The sequence below is a fragment of the Thalassophryne amazonica genome, chromosome 9, assembly GCF_902500255.1.
Source record: "Thalassophryne amazonica chromosome 9, fThaAma1.1, whole genome shotgun sequence".
In the NCBI taxonomy this organism is placed as follows: Eukaryota; Metazoa; Chordata; class Actinopteri; order Batrachoidiformes; family Batrachoididae; genus Thalassophryne; species Thalassophryne amazonica.
In genome coordinates, this window is record NC_047111.1 from 51,230,925 (window position 1) to 51,247,237 (window position 16,313).

General features: G+C 40.8%; 1 protein-coding gene across 5 annotated transcripts in view; it reads right to left on the bottom strand.

Moving 5' to 3' along the window:
- The window catches only part of aff4 (AF4/FMR2 family, member 4), a 97,523-nt gene that overhangs the window by 50,639 nt on the left and 30,571 nt on the right, over positions 1-16,313 (bottom strand). For 2 of the 5 annotated variants that reach the window (XM_034178030.1, XM_034178029.1), the window contains exon 1: positions 1,526-1,761. The exons of the other annotated variants lie outside the window; for them this stretch is intronic. In XM_034178030.1, the coding sequence (XP_034033921.1) occupies positions 1,526-1,542 (17 nt within the window). In that variant the 5' untranslated portion in view covers positions 1,543-1,761. Of the gene's footprint in view, positions 1-1,525; positions 1,762-16,313 lie in introns of those variants that run through there. 5 annotated transcript variants of the gene reach the window in all.

Sequence of the window (16,313 nt, forward strand, 5' to 3'; positions counted from 1 at the left end):
AGCCACAGAAGCCTATAACCTGTTCTGGGATATGCGGGTGTCTTGGTGGCTTTCCTCACTCTTCTTCTTGCAGAGCCACTCAGTTTTTGAGGATTGTCTACTCCACACAGATTTACCATAGAGTGTCATACTGTTTGCATTGCTTCATACTTGATGTAAATAAAGCCTTAAGACATATTCAGTGTCTAGGAAATGTTCATGTTCCCATCCCCTGACTTGTCTGAAGAAAACTGCCAATAAACCTGATTATTTACAGATATTATGCTAAAGTGTTCCATTATTTATGCAACCAATCATCTTGGCTTTTAGATTTTGAAAGAATTTAAAGCAAATTGTAGAGATTTTAGTTTTTGTATTTGAAACTGCATAAACAAATTACAATGTATGAAACATCAAGCGGCCCAATACTTTTGGGGGGCACTGTATTATTACTCTCCAGTTCATCTGTTCATGATGTGCTCTTCATTTGCGCGAAGCATTTGTTTTGTAAAAACTCACTGTTAAAACTCCTCAATGAGTTCTCACACCGGACACCTGCACTCCTAAATCCAATTGTCATTTTAAAGAAAAAGTACAAAAACTTCATAAATAGTATCAACGAAAGAGCAATATTAAATAGGCTTATTTGTTTATTAGTTGCTGGAATCAGTACACAATTTGCAAATATTATTAGGTCTTTAATCCCCTATTGCTCCCGGTGTGCAGTGAGCACCTTGTATGGCAGCACCCTGACATCGGGGTGAATGTGAGGCATAATTGTAAAGCGCTTTGAGCGTCTGATGCAGATGGAAAAGTGTTATATAAATGCAGTCCATTTACCATTTATTGCAGCTTTACCCATACTTACAAGATAATATGACTACAATGTCTGCAGAAAATGTCCATTTTAAACAGATATTGGTGTTTAACATTGTTTTATTTAGATTGCCTTTATTTTTAAGGGGGGAAAAAAAATTATAACTCCAGCACCAAACGCTTTTGGCACCTGGCCTCTTTGGCAAATTCTGCGCACAGATGTGCCCTCAATTCTTGCTTCCACCCTGCCCCTTTTAAAAGCTGGCTGAATGCTGCCAAGTATGTAGGTAGGAAATGTCTACCATTTCAACAAGTAAAATAAGGCTCGCTGAAAAAGCCAAGTCATTTCTTACATATCCACTGTGTAAATGACAGTGTGAAAGTCATATACACAACTATCACGCAGTGTGTCACTCTGAAAAGGTCAAAGTCTGTTTTGAACAGTGTTACCTCTACCGAACTTAATCAGCTCATCTATCTGTAACTCACAAACTTGCAATACAACAATACCTACAACTTATTTAAAAACAAGCCAAATAAATAAGTCATAAAATAAGACCACCTTTTCTGTTCTCCATGAATACAAGGCAATTCTGACACATTAAACAAACCCTACAAAAATCAAAAGGTATTTTTCTAAAAGTCCAACAAAGCTGTAAAAATGATGAAAATACAGCCTCACACTTTAACAGAAAGAACTTAAGGAGCCGAGTAGTTGTGCGCTTCTTACCCTGACTGAGAGGCCATGGCCCCAACAACTGAAACATTGGAAGCAGAAGGAAGGTTCAGAGGAGTTCCTGGAGACTGAGAAATATTCTTATTATATGTCAGCCTAAATCTGTAACCCAAATTCCTTTAATTAAATCTAAACAGAATCTCATTTATCGATTGGCATCAGACTTTATTTAAAAGTTTAACTACAGTTTCTTTACTCAATTTAAAAAGATAGAGTACATTTCCCTGGAGTGGAGACAAATCTGACTTAGGGAGGGGAGGTGACTGCTTTTCTCGGGATATACCACATCAGCAAACAGGAGGGGTAGTCGCATGCCGAGGACAATAGGTGAAGTGTAGGTTAGCCAGTTTTGTTTTCTGTGTGGGTGTTTGAAGCCAAGCCTGTGTATCATACAAGCTTCTTAAAACAAGTGGAAGGAGGTGGAGTTTATCGCATGTCGTGTTTGTAAATTTTAAAGTGAAGCACAGAGGATTTTTTAAATAAAAAATAATTCATCGACTACTGATTATTACCATAAGACATTTCTAAGGATTTTAATACCTTCCTTTTAACACCATCATGTACCCAAAACTGAGGCCTTCCTCATCTTGAACATACAAAAACTTTTTTTTTTGTATAATTCTTCTAAATCTTTTTAAAATTTCAGCAAAATTCTGTTTGGAGCTTTCATCTCGCTCAGGTTCTACAGAGTTTTACGCATCATTTCTGCTGGACAACAAATGTCGAAAGGAGAAGAACTATGTAAATATAAAACTGCCTGATAGAAAGTAAACAAATCAATATGCCACACAGGACAATATTATTCTAGACCATTTTACTATTGAACATTTTTGACAAGTATTGTATATTTTTATTCATTGTGTTGAAATTTTAACACTTTTTGGCATTTGGGTGTTTTTGAGCAATTTCTGCCAAAATTACTTACCCTACAGTAACTTTTATTTAAAACATTCTGGGACACATAAAGCAGTCAATTACTGTAGCCACTCACAGAAAACAAGTTTGCTTGACGTTCACACATTCATATTCAGCAATTATAAATACCAAGAAGAAAGAAGATGAACCCCAGCCGTGAGAAGAAAAAGTTTGACTGGGCGCCAGAGGCTAGCTCCAAAAGTGAGCAGGTCCCATTCAACTCCATGTTAAAATGTCCAAATTTCAATGTTTACAGCCTGGTACAAAAACAGTTTGTCTCTACAGATAGTTTCTCCCATCCATCACAACTATACAGTGGAGCAAAGGTTTTTTGTTTGTTTGTTTTTTTACAAGCATCTTATTTTAAGACATTTTAAACCACAAAGTTTTGCATAACTAGGGACACCTCCATTTCCCATAGCGTCTGTAGCTCGGAGGCCACTCAGTGTGGCCGCCTGCTATTGCGTAGGGCTTGTCTGACATTTTGAGCATTTGAATAATATGACTTGTGACAAAAAGTGGGAACGGATCAGCTAAGATAGTGGTGTCCAAAAACATTCCAGAAAAGGCCAAGAGGGTGCAGGTTTTCTTTGCAACTGCTGACTCCAGCAAGAGATTTCAGTGACTAGCATCACGTTATGTGGATGGGATGAGTCCATTAGTGAAGCCACCTGCTGATGTCAGCGGCTAAGACATCCCTGTTGCAATATTTGCACAGACCAAAATTCTCATCTGATTTAAGGTGGTATGCTAATGGCTTTAGCAGTTTTAGCAGCCATCAGTAACTTGATCAGTTTGGTCATGTTAAGCCACAATTACTGAGAAAATAAACAGCTCATACCTTTTAAAGCCCACTATACGAGGGCTGTCAATAAAGTAACGGTCCTTTTTATTTTTTTCAAAAACTATATGGATTTCATTCATATGTTTTTACGTCAGACATGCTTGAACCCTCGTGCGCATGCGTGAGTTTTTCCACGCCTGTCGGTGACGTCATTCGCCTGTGAGCACTACTTGTGGGAGGAGTCGTCCAGCCCCTCGTCGGAATTCCTTTGTCTGAGAAGTTGCTGAGAGACTGGCGCGTTGTTTGATCAAAATTTTTTCTAAACCTGTGAGACACATCGAAGTGGACACGGTTCGAAAAATTAAGCTGGTTTTCAGTGAAAATTTTAACGGCTGATGAGAGATTTTGAGGTGAGACTGTCGCTTTAAGGACTTTTCACGGTGCGAGACGTCGCGCAGCGCTCTCAGGCAGCGTCATCAGCCTGTTCAAGCTGAAAACCTCCACATTTCAGGCTCTATTGATCCAGGACGTCATGAGAGAACAGAGAAGTTTCAGAAGAAGTCGGTTTCAGCATTTTATCCGGATATTCCACTGTTAAAGGAGATTTTTTTAATGAAAGACGTGCGGACGGGTCCGCGCGTCGGGACGCAGCTGCCGCGACGCTCCGCCACAGGAAAAACACCTCTGTTGAAAGCCTTAAGGACAAGTTGGAACATGTCCTGCCTGTTAAACAATTTCTCATATACTCACTCCACTGAAAGCCATCAAAAGCCGCCTGGATTTTACAAATGGTTATCAACACGGAGGTGTTTTTCCTGTGCCGCCGCACCGCGTCGGCTGCGTCCCGATGCGCGGATCCGTCCGCACGTCTTTCATTAAAAAAATCTCCTTTAACAGTGGAATATCCGGATAAAATGCTGAAACCGACTTCTTCTGAAACTTCTCTGTTCTCTCACGACGTCCTGGATCAATAGAGCCTGAAATGTGGAGGTTTTCAGCTTGAACAGGCTGACGACGGCGCCTGAGAGCGCTGCGCGACATCTCGCACCGTGAAAAGTCCTTAAAGCGACAGAATCACCTCAAAATCTCATCAGCCGTTAAAATTTTCACTGAAAACCAGCTTAATTTTTCGAACCGTGTCCACTTCGATGTGTCTCACAGGTTTAGAAAAAATTTTGATCAAACAACGCGCCAGTCTCTCAGCAACTTCTCAGACAAAGGAATTCCGACGAGGGGCTGGACGACTCCTGCCACAAGGAGTGCTCACAGGCGAATGACGTCACCGACAGGCGTGGAAAAACTCACGCATGCGCACGAGGGTTCAAGCATGTCTGACGTAAAAACATATGAATGAAATCCATATAGTTTTTGAAAAAAATAAAAAGGACCGTTACTTTATTGACAGCCCTCGTAAAACAAGTCGTTATAATGACTGTGCAGTGGCAGTCCCCAAAAATATGATTTAGTAAAACACATGGAGAGGTTAGCCTGCTGGATTGTTCGCACTTCTTTCCTCACACAACTGAGTCACCCACACTCCACCTCTTTATCCACTTGTGGGTTAGCTGTGTTTCTGAGCACCAAATTGCTCTTGAAGTGCTGGTCAGCCATTGGATTGAAGGTCCAATCTGTGTATAAGCTCGGATGAATGTGATGTTACTTGACAAAATAAATGTAGTTTCTAATTTTCTTATCCATCTTCTAATATCCTCAAAACAACATAATGTAGCCAAGGATAATACAATGTACTCATACATATATGTGCGGTGCAGCAACTACAACAACAGAAATATTTCAAGTGAGAAGAGTTGCCTTCAGGGCTTTTAGTCAAATCATTTGAGCTGCTTAAGGAAATGTAAGAACTATATAGGTGTAGGAATTCCGTGAACTACTTGTAAAAACACAAAGGCCAACACAACAAAGTGTGGTGAAAGCACAGAGACATAAGACTACTGAACCATTAATAAATCTCTACAGCTCAAAGACTCTCACACTCACCAATAACTAAGAGAAACCAAGACTCAACATCAGTGGCAGTGATTCTGCATGGAACAAAAAACCGAACCTAAATGAGCCCATGTTATAAAACATGCCTTACAGCAGTATTAAATTCACAGGACAGCTTTACAGACCAGTTACAGCGTAAGGTTTAATTGGATGAAAGATTACAATCAGCCAAAGGAAAAATAATAAAATTTCACCTCTCCGCAAGAGTGGAACGGTCCACCTCGTCCCATAAAAGGAGATGTTATTTTACACCATAGAGCCTCTCCTCCATGTGATGTCACTGCTGTCAGGATGGCCACAGCCAACCAGAACACATCTTTCAGTCAACAACCTCCCTCCTCTACCTCTCCACCCCGCTGCCCCCCCGGCCAGAGGATGAGTATGTTCTGTTAAAGAGACAGCATGTAGTTTGTGACAGCACGTAGGGGAACGGCAGACAGGCTGCAACAAATAAACATTTTTCATCAGCTGCACAAGATGATGACATGGTGACAAATGTGTTATCAGCAAGAGCTTCCAGGAGACTAGACTGATGAAATCCTTCTTTTAAATTCTCCCTTCGTTGCCCATTATGTTGAAACTTAAATTATGATTTGATGTAGTCTTTGCCAAGGACTTAAAAACTAATATGAAACATTTTTCCACAATATAAATTTGTCACACCACACTGCAGATGTTTAAAATGAAATGGTAACCAACAAAAGCAGTTACACCTTCATGTTAAGTGTCAGGGTTAAAATGACTACAAATCTACTCACTCTTCCTTCCTGATGGAACTACTTGATCACATTTACTTGTTATTTTGTAAAGACATGTTCTACATTGGATTCATTGTAAAAACATGTACTACACAATCACAAACACTATGTTTCTGCAATTGGCAATCAAAACAGCTTGAGAAAAGATTTGATAATGAAGCTGATCAAAAAGTTGAAGGCTACAGTATTGGCAGTGATGAGCAGCACATCCCACCAACTCCAGTGCTTTTGAAGCAAACATGCTGACAGAAAACATTCCACTGAGTCATTTCGAGAAAAAAAAATGTATGCTAAACTGATGCTGCTTAAATGTGTCCTTAAATTGTCTGTATACCCTGTATAGATCCACAGTTATAAGTATTTTTCTTTGGCAGGGGTATGCACTCTGTCAGTGCTGTAGTTTATTTATGCCCTAAAACCACCACATTGATGTGTGAATTCCAGCAATGTGGTTGCCCCCCCCCATACACAGAAATTCTCAACATAGACAGAAAGTGTGACTCAAACAACCCATCAACTGTTGACTTTTATATAGATTGATTTATGTATCTAGGGTTGCCACTCGTTCCTTAAAATACAGAATTGTCCTTTATTTGAATCAGAATCAGAAGAAGTTTATTGCCATTGCCAGTGAACAGGATTCACAGACTAGGAATTTGCTTCGGTACAATGGTGCAACATTAAGAAGAGATAAAATGCTAGGATAAAATATAACATATGTGTCAAAATAAGATAAAATATAAGATAAAAAAAAAGAAATATGAAATATGAAAGGCTGTGTGCAACAGAAAAACAGAGAAACAGAAAAAACAGTGCAGTGGGAGGAGTGCAATTAAAAACCAAAATACATTGTCTAAAGTGACCCGTGATAAAATGACAAAGTGACAGAGTTAAGCTTAAGGTGACTGAGTTATGAGGAGTTCATGAGTCTAACGGCAGAGGGGAAGAAACTGTTCTTATGGCGGGAGGTTCTGGTCCGGATGGACTGTAGCCTCCTGCCCAAGGGGAGTGGTTTGAATAGACCGTGTGCAGGGTGAGAAGGGTCAGCTGTGATCCGACCTGCTCGGCCCAGAGTCCTGGAGACGTGCAGGTCGTGGAGAGATGGAAGGCTACAGCCGATCACCTTCTCAGCAGAGGCCACAATGCGTTGCAGTCTGTCTGTCCCTGGCTGTGGCCCCGGCGTACCACACCGTGATGGAGGAGCAGAGGATGGACTCGATGATGGCCGTGTAGAACTGCACCATCAGCTGACAATTAATTGTTGAGTCCAGTAGTGAATCAATACAGGATGTAAACTGTTCCGTATTTTCATACATGTCCCACACACACGCTCATCAAAACTGAATAATGAACACAACCCGTGGCTTGACAGAGTTAGTGGCAATGGGTACAAAGCAAACAAGTATTTCCTTGCCCCATCTTTGCTTGTGAGTGGCTGAGCCTTTTGGGGATGCTCCTTTTATACCCAATCATGACACTCACAATTAGTGTCCTCAGTTCCCAAACGCTTATTGAGTGTTGTTAGAAGGAAAGGTGATGTAACAGTGGTAAACATCCCACTGTCCCAACTTTTTTGAAACGCGACAAAGGATAACATTATTATTTCCTTTACCTGAGCTTCAGTTTAACAATCGGTGAAGCAGGCCCAGCTCATGCCAGAGAACCATATAAAACGTGTGGAACGGAGGATGATTCTCTTCTTGCCCGCAACAAGACAAGAGTCCCAGTTCGTGACTTTAATTCAGCACAAAGCTAACTCATAATTAATATCTTTAAATGGCTTTGAGGTTAATGAAGAAACTGCCGACCCGCTGCTTGCGCTTTGCTGCTTCAAAGCACTTCGGGGCTTCAGAGACTGTTTAGCAGCTTGTGCTACAACCGACTGCTTTGCAGCTTTTCAGAAACAGCAAGCCTGCAATCAATGTAGGCAAAGGATCATTTTCCCTCAAAAACAACGGCTGCTCCAGTGTAATGTGAACTTAAGGACCAACAAGAGAATCATTAAACAAAAAGGCTATTGATGTCGGTGGACATAATTTCTCATTGATACTGAACTGGAACCGGTTTTCAATACACATCCATAGAAGTGAAACAACCAAGATGTGCTTGCTGTGTAGATTTTCAGCTTTAATTCAAGTGGCTGAACAAAAATACTGCATTAACAACTTAGGAATTAAAGCCACTTTCATACATAGTCCTTCCATTTTTACTGCCCATAAATAATTGGACAAACTAAACAGTTTGGCTTGATTGTGTATTCTATGTTGTCTCCAGAAGTGGCCACTGTAAAAACATGCTTTTACAGGGGAGACATGTTTTCCTTTATCAAACCCAGGCAGACTGTGTACTTATTCATCTTTATGCATCTTTTTTATATAATACTCCAACATTGGTAACCAAGTGAAAAGTTTATCTACATTTTAAACTAAAAACATCTACCAGATGAGCTGAGACACCCCCCTCCCCCTCTCTCAGCTTTGAGAGAAATAACACAATGTTCTGGGAGCTTTTCCTGACAGACTTAGAGGAACCTGACACACAACTCTTATCTTGGCAGCATTTCAAACAAACATGCATCACTTGTCCTCAATGTGCACACCAAGGTTGACAAGATGTTTTCAGCTTAAATATTTTCCTATTTGAAATGGCCTAACACATTTAACAATTTACTATAATTGAGTCAGCATACCAAAAAGCTAGACTAAGTGCTCCTCTTCACTCAAGTACTATGGAGTGCGATATGCAACTAAATTTGAAGCTCAAGTTATGAGGTTTTGTGTCTATAGCTGCATGCTCTTGGATGGCTCATTTTACAGTGGTTTTATTGTAGAAATAAGAGTTCTCTCTGCAAAAAACTTTAAAGTCAAATACACACACACACACACTGAGAAAAATAAGTATTTGAACACCCTGCGGTTTTGCAAGTTATCCCACTTAGAAATCATGGAAGGGTCTGAAATTTTCATCTTCGGTGCATGTCCACTGTGAGAGACAATCTAAAAAAATAAAATAATATAATCCGGAAATCAATGTATGATTTTTTAATAATTTATTTGTATGTTACTGCTGCAAATAAGTATTTGATCCCCTACCAACCCGCAAGAATTCTGGCTCTCACAGACCTGTTAATGTTTCTTTAAGAAGCCCACTTTTTCTGCACTCTTTACCTGTATTATTACACCTGTTTGAACTTGTTACCTGTATAAAAGACACCTGTTCACACACTCAATCACGCGCCAACCTGTCCACCATAGCAAGACCAAAGAGCTGTCTAAGGACACCAGGGACAAAACTGTAGACCTGCACAAGGCTGGGATGGACTACAGAACAACAGGCAAGCAGCTTGGTAGAAGACAACAACTGTTATGATTATTTATGAGAAAGTGGAAGAAACACAAGATGACTGTCACTCTCCCTTGGTCTGGGATTCCATGCAAGATCTCACTTTGTGGGGTAAGGATGATTCTGAGAAAGCTCAGAACTACACAGGAGGACATGGTCAATGTCCTGAAGAGAGCTGGGACCACAGTTACAAAGATTACATTAGTAACACATGATGCTGTCATGGTTTAAAATCCTGCAGGGCAGCAAGGTCCTCCTGCTCAAGCCAGCACATGCCCAAGCCAGTTTGAAGGTCACCAGTGACCATCTGGATGATCCAGAGGAAGCATGGGAGAAGGTCATGTGGTCAGATGAGACCAGAAAAGAGCTTTTTGGAATCAACTCCATTTACCATGTTTAGAGGATGAGAACAACCCCAAGAAAACCATCCCAATTGTGAAGCATGGGGGTGGAAAACATCATACTCTGGGGATGCTCTTCTGCAAAGGGGACAGGACGACTGCACTGTATTGAAGGGAGGATGGATGGGGTCATGTATTGCAAGATTTTGGCAAACAACCTCCTTCCCTCAGTAAGAGCATTGAAGATGGGTCATGGCTGAGTCTTCCAGCATGACAATGACCCCAAGCACACAGCCAGGGCAACTAAGGAGGGGCTCCATAAGAAGCATTTCAAGGTCCTGGAGTGGCCTGGCCAGTCTCCAGACCTGAACTCAATAGAAAATGTTTGGAGGGAGCTGAAACTCCAAATCTGAACGATCTACAGAATTTCTGTATGGAGGAATGAACCAAAATCCCTGCTGCAGTGTGCGCAAACCTGGTCAAGAACTACAGGAAACGTTTGACCTACGTAATTGCAAACAAAGGCTATTGTACCAAATATTAACATTGATTTTCACAGGTGTTCAAATACTTACTTACAGCAGTAACATACGAAAAAAAAAAAATAAAAATCATACATCGTGATTTCCGGAATGTTTTTTTTTTTAGATTATGTCTCTCACAGTGGACATGCACCTAAGATGAAAATTTCAGACCCCTCCATGATTTCTAAGTGGGAGAACTTGCAAAACCGCAGGGTGTTCAAATACTTATTTTCCTCACTGTATACGAGGTCTGTCAATAAAGTAACGGTCCTTTTTATTTTTTTCAAAACCTATATGGGTTTCATTCATATGTTTTTACGTCAGACATGCTTGAACCCTCGTGCACATGTGAGAGTTTGTCCACACCTGTCGGTGACGTCATTCACCTGTGAGCACGCCTTGGGAAGGAGTGGTCCCGCCCCCTCGTCGGATTTTCATTGTCTGGAAATGGCGGAATGAAAAGGACTTTTTTTCCATCAGACTTTTTTCAGAAGCTGTTAGAGACAGGCACCTGGAAACCATTCGAAAAATTTATCTGGCTTTCGGTAAAAATTTTACGGGCTTCACAGAGAATATGGACTGTTACTACAGCATTAAGGACCCCTTTAAGGACGCTCGGCGCGCCGTGCTGCGACAACGCGGCACAAGCCACCGGACCATTTCTAAACGGATGGCTCTGTGGATACGAGACCGTCGTGTGCTTTCTCTGGTTATCACAAGAGCTGGACATCAACCATTTTCCGGCAGATTTCACTTTTAACAATTTTGTCATGGAAAGCCGAGCGGAGGCTTCGCGCGACACGACCGATTTCCTGATGGAGCGAGACAAAGGAACACCTCAGTTTTGGTCTCACAGGACGGCTTTGAGATGGCGTTCAGACAGCTGTCGGTGGTTTATCCATCGAGTGATTATCCGAGAAATGGTGGATGTGCCTGCACATGCCAGAACATGTCCAGATTCGCTTTGGAAGCGAGACAAAGGAACACCTCCATTTCGGCGTGTCAGAGGACAAGTTTGCACATGCCTATCTCGGCTTTCAATGCTTACCAGTCCAGTAAGTATCAGAGAAATTGTGGAGAGCTGGACATGTCCAAACTTGTCCTCTGACTCGCCGAAACGGCGGTGTTCCGTTGTCTCGCTTCCAAAGCGAATCGGTCTTTACGCGCGAAGCCTCCGCGCGGCTTTCGATGACAAAATCTCTTGTTAAAAGTGAAATCTGTCGGAAAATGGCTGATGTCCAGCTCTTGTGATAACCAGAGAAAGCGCACACGACGATCTTGTATCCACAGAGCCATCCGTTTAGAAATGGTCCGGTGGCTTGTGCCGCGTCGTCGCAGCTCGGAGCGCAGCGCGCCGAGCGTCCTTAAAGGGGTCTTTAAAGCTGTAGTAACAGTCCTTATTCTCTGTGAATCCCGTAAAATTTTCACCGAAAGCCAGATAAATTTTTCGAATGGTTTCCAGGTGCCAGTTTCTAACAACTTGTGAAAAAATTCTGATGTAAAAAAAAAGTTATTTTCATTCCGCCATTTCCAGACAATGAAAATCCGACGAGGGGGCGGGACCACTCCTTCCCCAGGCGTGCTCACAGGCGAATGACGTAACTGACAGGCGTGGAAAAACTCACGCATGCGCATGAGAGTTCAAGCATGTCTGACGTAAAAACATATGAATGAAATCCATATAGTTTTTGAAAAAAATAAAAAGGACTGTTACTTTATTGACAGACCTCGTATACATACACACATCTATCTATCTATATATGTGCGTGTGTTCATTTTACTGCTGGGTATGCAATCACGGCTCATAGCTTCAGGCGAGGTGTGCCCCCCCCCACCGAAGCTATAGGGTTTTATACCACTAAAACATTATTGGCAAGTTTTATTTGAATGAATTTTGGGTGGTTTTAGATGGACTGAAAGCAAGAATAATAATGTTTCTGTGAAAGTCTAAGTTCATAAATTAAATAATGTTGAGCACACATAGCATTTACACTCTCCTTCAAAAATAACAACTGCTGAACCTGGACTGATTTGTCAAACTCTCTCTCTCTCTCTCTCTCTCTCTCATTACTGAATGTATCATCACATACGGATGCAGAAGGACCTCTGGTTTATTTAATGTACAATTTTTATGGCTTTTTTTTTAAGTTTTGTTTTTTTACCCTTCAGTTCAGAGCGGAGTTGAGATGCTGTTTTCAGCTGCTGCCATTCACAGCTCTCGGACACCATGCAAACTACACACAGAAAGGCCCCAGGTGGAAATCGATCCCACAACCTTCTTTGTGAGATAACAGTGCTAACCACTAAGCCACCATGCTGCGATCAGACAAAACCAATCTTTGTTTCAAAGACAATATGGTTCAAACTGCATACTTTATTTCTACAGATTACAATAGTTAAGTCACTAATAATCATTACTATTATTATAATTTATTTATTATGAATTTATTTTTATACATTATGATTTTTATTAGGGTCCAAGCACCAGGAAAGCAGTTGAAGGACCCTGTTGTTTTTGTACTTATTTTTATTTTTTCTACACGCAAAAAGTCAATGGACAACATAAACCAGTGGAGTTTAAATGTGAAATTTTAAGAGTTAGTAGATCTCCGAATACTCTACCTGTATATATAAAATGACTGGTGGAAAGTAGAAAAGCCAAATTTGTGTCAAAATGTTTGTGAATCTCAATAACTGGACCGGAAACCTTAAAATTTGTTGCTCTGTTTACAATTTTCATGGCTTTGATTTTGACATCCTACTGACAACCTTAATATAATTACCACCTTCTACAGGGCTTTCTAAAACTGGAAGTCATGCACATGGAAAATATAAAAGCATTAAAACAAAATTCAGTGATTGTCTGTTTACAAGAAAACACTTTTCTGATCTTCACTTTTTTGGAATCTAGTCCATGCCAAATGAAAAGCTGGTGTTGATATTCTTAAGTTTATATAAAACATTCAGCAGGACATGTGAGGGAGTGCAGCCAGCAAGGAGTAACAACAGCAGGAGCAGCATGCTGCACACACACACACACACACACACACACACACACACACACACACACACACACACAACGGAAGCCCAACACAGTCAAAAAAAATTAATGATATTCAAAAAAGGTCACAGATTATAAGTGTGTGTTGGATAAAGCGGCTGAAATGCAAGCAGTTTGCGGATGGGGGGGGGGGTTGTTAAATCATGGTCAACAACATGACATTCAACAATTTATACCATCTCTGGACTGCCAGGTTTCCTGCTCGATACACAATCATCACTCAACTTGACTCCATAACACACAAACCAAAACAAGCCAAATGCCAAGCGCACAGATGAGGAAGACGTGGCTAACCCAACATTTTAAGACCCCTTCTCACATTCACGGATAATCGGGTATGCATCCTGGAACCTCAGTTCCAAGCCTTGTCCTTATCTTGTAAAACTTTAAGCCACCTTGACACTTGCACAAATTTAATCCCCGCACTGCTGCACAATTCATCAAGCCAATGCAACCTGCTTTGTCCCACTGCGCTTTGTCCCGTTTGATGCCAAATTATATAAAATAATCATTTCGTAGGCGGCGACGCATTTGCTTTCAGAATTTGGCTGATGAAACCATCTCTCATCGCTCCCAGAATCACAGAATTAGCTGCGGTTTCTCTCGTGTGCGGTGTGTGGAGGTGAGTGCATTTGGAATCATTTCACAGGTAATTCATAATTAGATTGTAATGGATTGGTAAAATAGTTGCATTGTCATTCCTTCTCATGTGTTAGATAATGTATCTGTAAAATTATGTTTATTATAGATGTAACATCTTGTTCAGATGCATTGGGGCAATGACTGTTTGCGAATAGGTTGCGCAATGTTCACGTGTAGTTCACAAACAATGTGTGTCAGACGTTTTGAACATTTCCAAATTGTCTTTGTGCACTTGCATGCAGCCACACAGCTCACGCACAGTTTACAATGACTTTACTCACTGGCATGCCAGATTGTATGCCAGTGTGAGAATCAAATTCATGCAAGTGTCAAGGTACCTTTAGAGTGTCACAGTATTGTGCTGACTGTAACTGAATATGCTTCTGACATATTTTGGTAATTCCTCAAATTTCCCTGGAGCCTGTCAACTTGTAGATTCCGTAACATTACTGAGGATTCCATGGTTGCGCTAAAGTTACATTAGAGGCGTGCTCCCTTGTTTGCACTCAGGGTCGCCACAGCAAATCCAAGGCGGATCTGCATGTTGAATTGGCACAGGTTTTACGCTGGATGCTTTCCTGACGCAACTCCACATTACATGGAGAAATGTGGCAGGGGTGGGATTTGAACCCGGAACCTTCTGCACCGATAGTGAAAAATGCTATGTCACGACGCAGCACATTCAATCACATTTGTGGTCTTCACACACCAGTTTGTCAGTTACAGACTTGGATGCAAAAAAAGAAAATGAGGCTTTACATTTATGCATCCAGTTGTTACAAGTAGTCTTAAATCCCAACGGAATATGACTGAAGTGCTGACTTTACTGCTTGAATATACTAAACTATCATAACTGGAGGTAAGATCCAAAAAGAGAGATATCTTTAATGAGCTTCGCCTCCTCTCCACAGGGTTACATTACATTAAATTTCATTCTAGAAAATAAAAGCTAAAGAACAGATGCTTGAGGTCAGGACACAGCGAGCAGCATATTTTTATGCTGTGTGTGCACAGCAGCGATACTGAGGGATAAAAAGAGCCACTGATGTCTGATTAGATATCAGCCAAATAAATGACTCAGGAAGCCTTCAAATCCCCCACTTTGATGAGCATTTCATTGCAAATAGTGAACATTTGAGAACACTTAGCTTAATGTACAAACATTTGATCAAACCACGAGGTCTTACTTGGTTCCAAAAAAGAAAAAAAAAAAACAGCTAAAATTAAAAGAAACAGTTGAACTAGTTAAAAAAAAACCTGCTCTTTCCATACAAAAAGCCCAGGTGACTGCTGTGATTCCTTTTAAATCCACTGCAAAAGGCTAAGACTCCTCCTTGACTTGATGCCAGTCCAATGCAGATTACTTCCCCACCCAAGGCCAGTACCCATTCACAGCTGGGTGGACAGACAATGCAGATGAGGTGTATTATGAAATAATGCAGATGGCTATCATGACCGGGAATAAAACACAGGTTTACATACTTGTAGTTCTACTCATATCCCGCTGTGTCACCTGCTGTGAATTTGAAAAGTACATTGCAAACATGCATGTTTTATCTATTTCACAACCAACCTTTGATGAGTGTTTGGTCGGGCTGAGATAACAATTATCTCCCACACTGACAGAATGAAAATACTTGGGAAGACTGAATAATACATTTCTTGAGACTATAAGCTTATATATATATATATATATATATATATATATATATATATATATATATATATATATATATTTGGCGCAGATGGTAGCTTGGAGGTTAGAGAAGCAGGCTTGTGACAAGAGGAATCTCTAACAGGTAACTCACTACCTTTACCCTTGTAAGGGCCTTACAGCCCCAGCTGCTCCTGGTGTGTAGCCATGCATGGCAGCATCCTGACATTGGTGAAGGTGAGGCATCTTTGTAATGCACCACGTATTTTAAAATAAAATACATTTAGTCACTTCTGCTCATCAACTCTGACCAAAATCAAATGAACAAAACCATAAACCAAAATTAATGCAGCCCAGTAGGTCTTTGCAGGTAAAATGAGCAAATGATTTGGTGATGCTGTTTGACAACTCTGAACCACTGAGTACTTATACTTCATTCAGTGTCCCATTCAGAGCCCATTAGCTTCTTAGTATGAACACTTGTGTGGCCAACTCTGGAGAGGGACTCATGTTGGTGGGATTTTGACAATATGATACTCCTATACAGGGTTGCCATGATTTGTCAACTAGTCACAATTACTATCAAAATGGTTGGCGACTAATTTAATAATCAATGTCATCGTTAATTTTTTAAGTTTTGTTTTTGTCTCAAAACTGCCACTGTACCTTCAGCTGCCTTTCTGGAATTGATGCACATGTGCATTACTGGTAATCTGGGTCAGCCGTGATGTCACGGGAAAAGTTATGCCCAAAC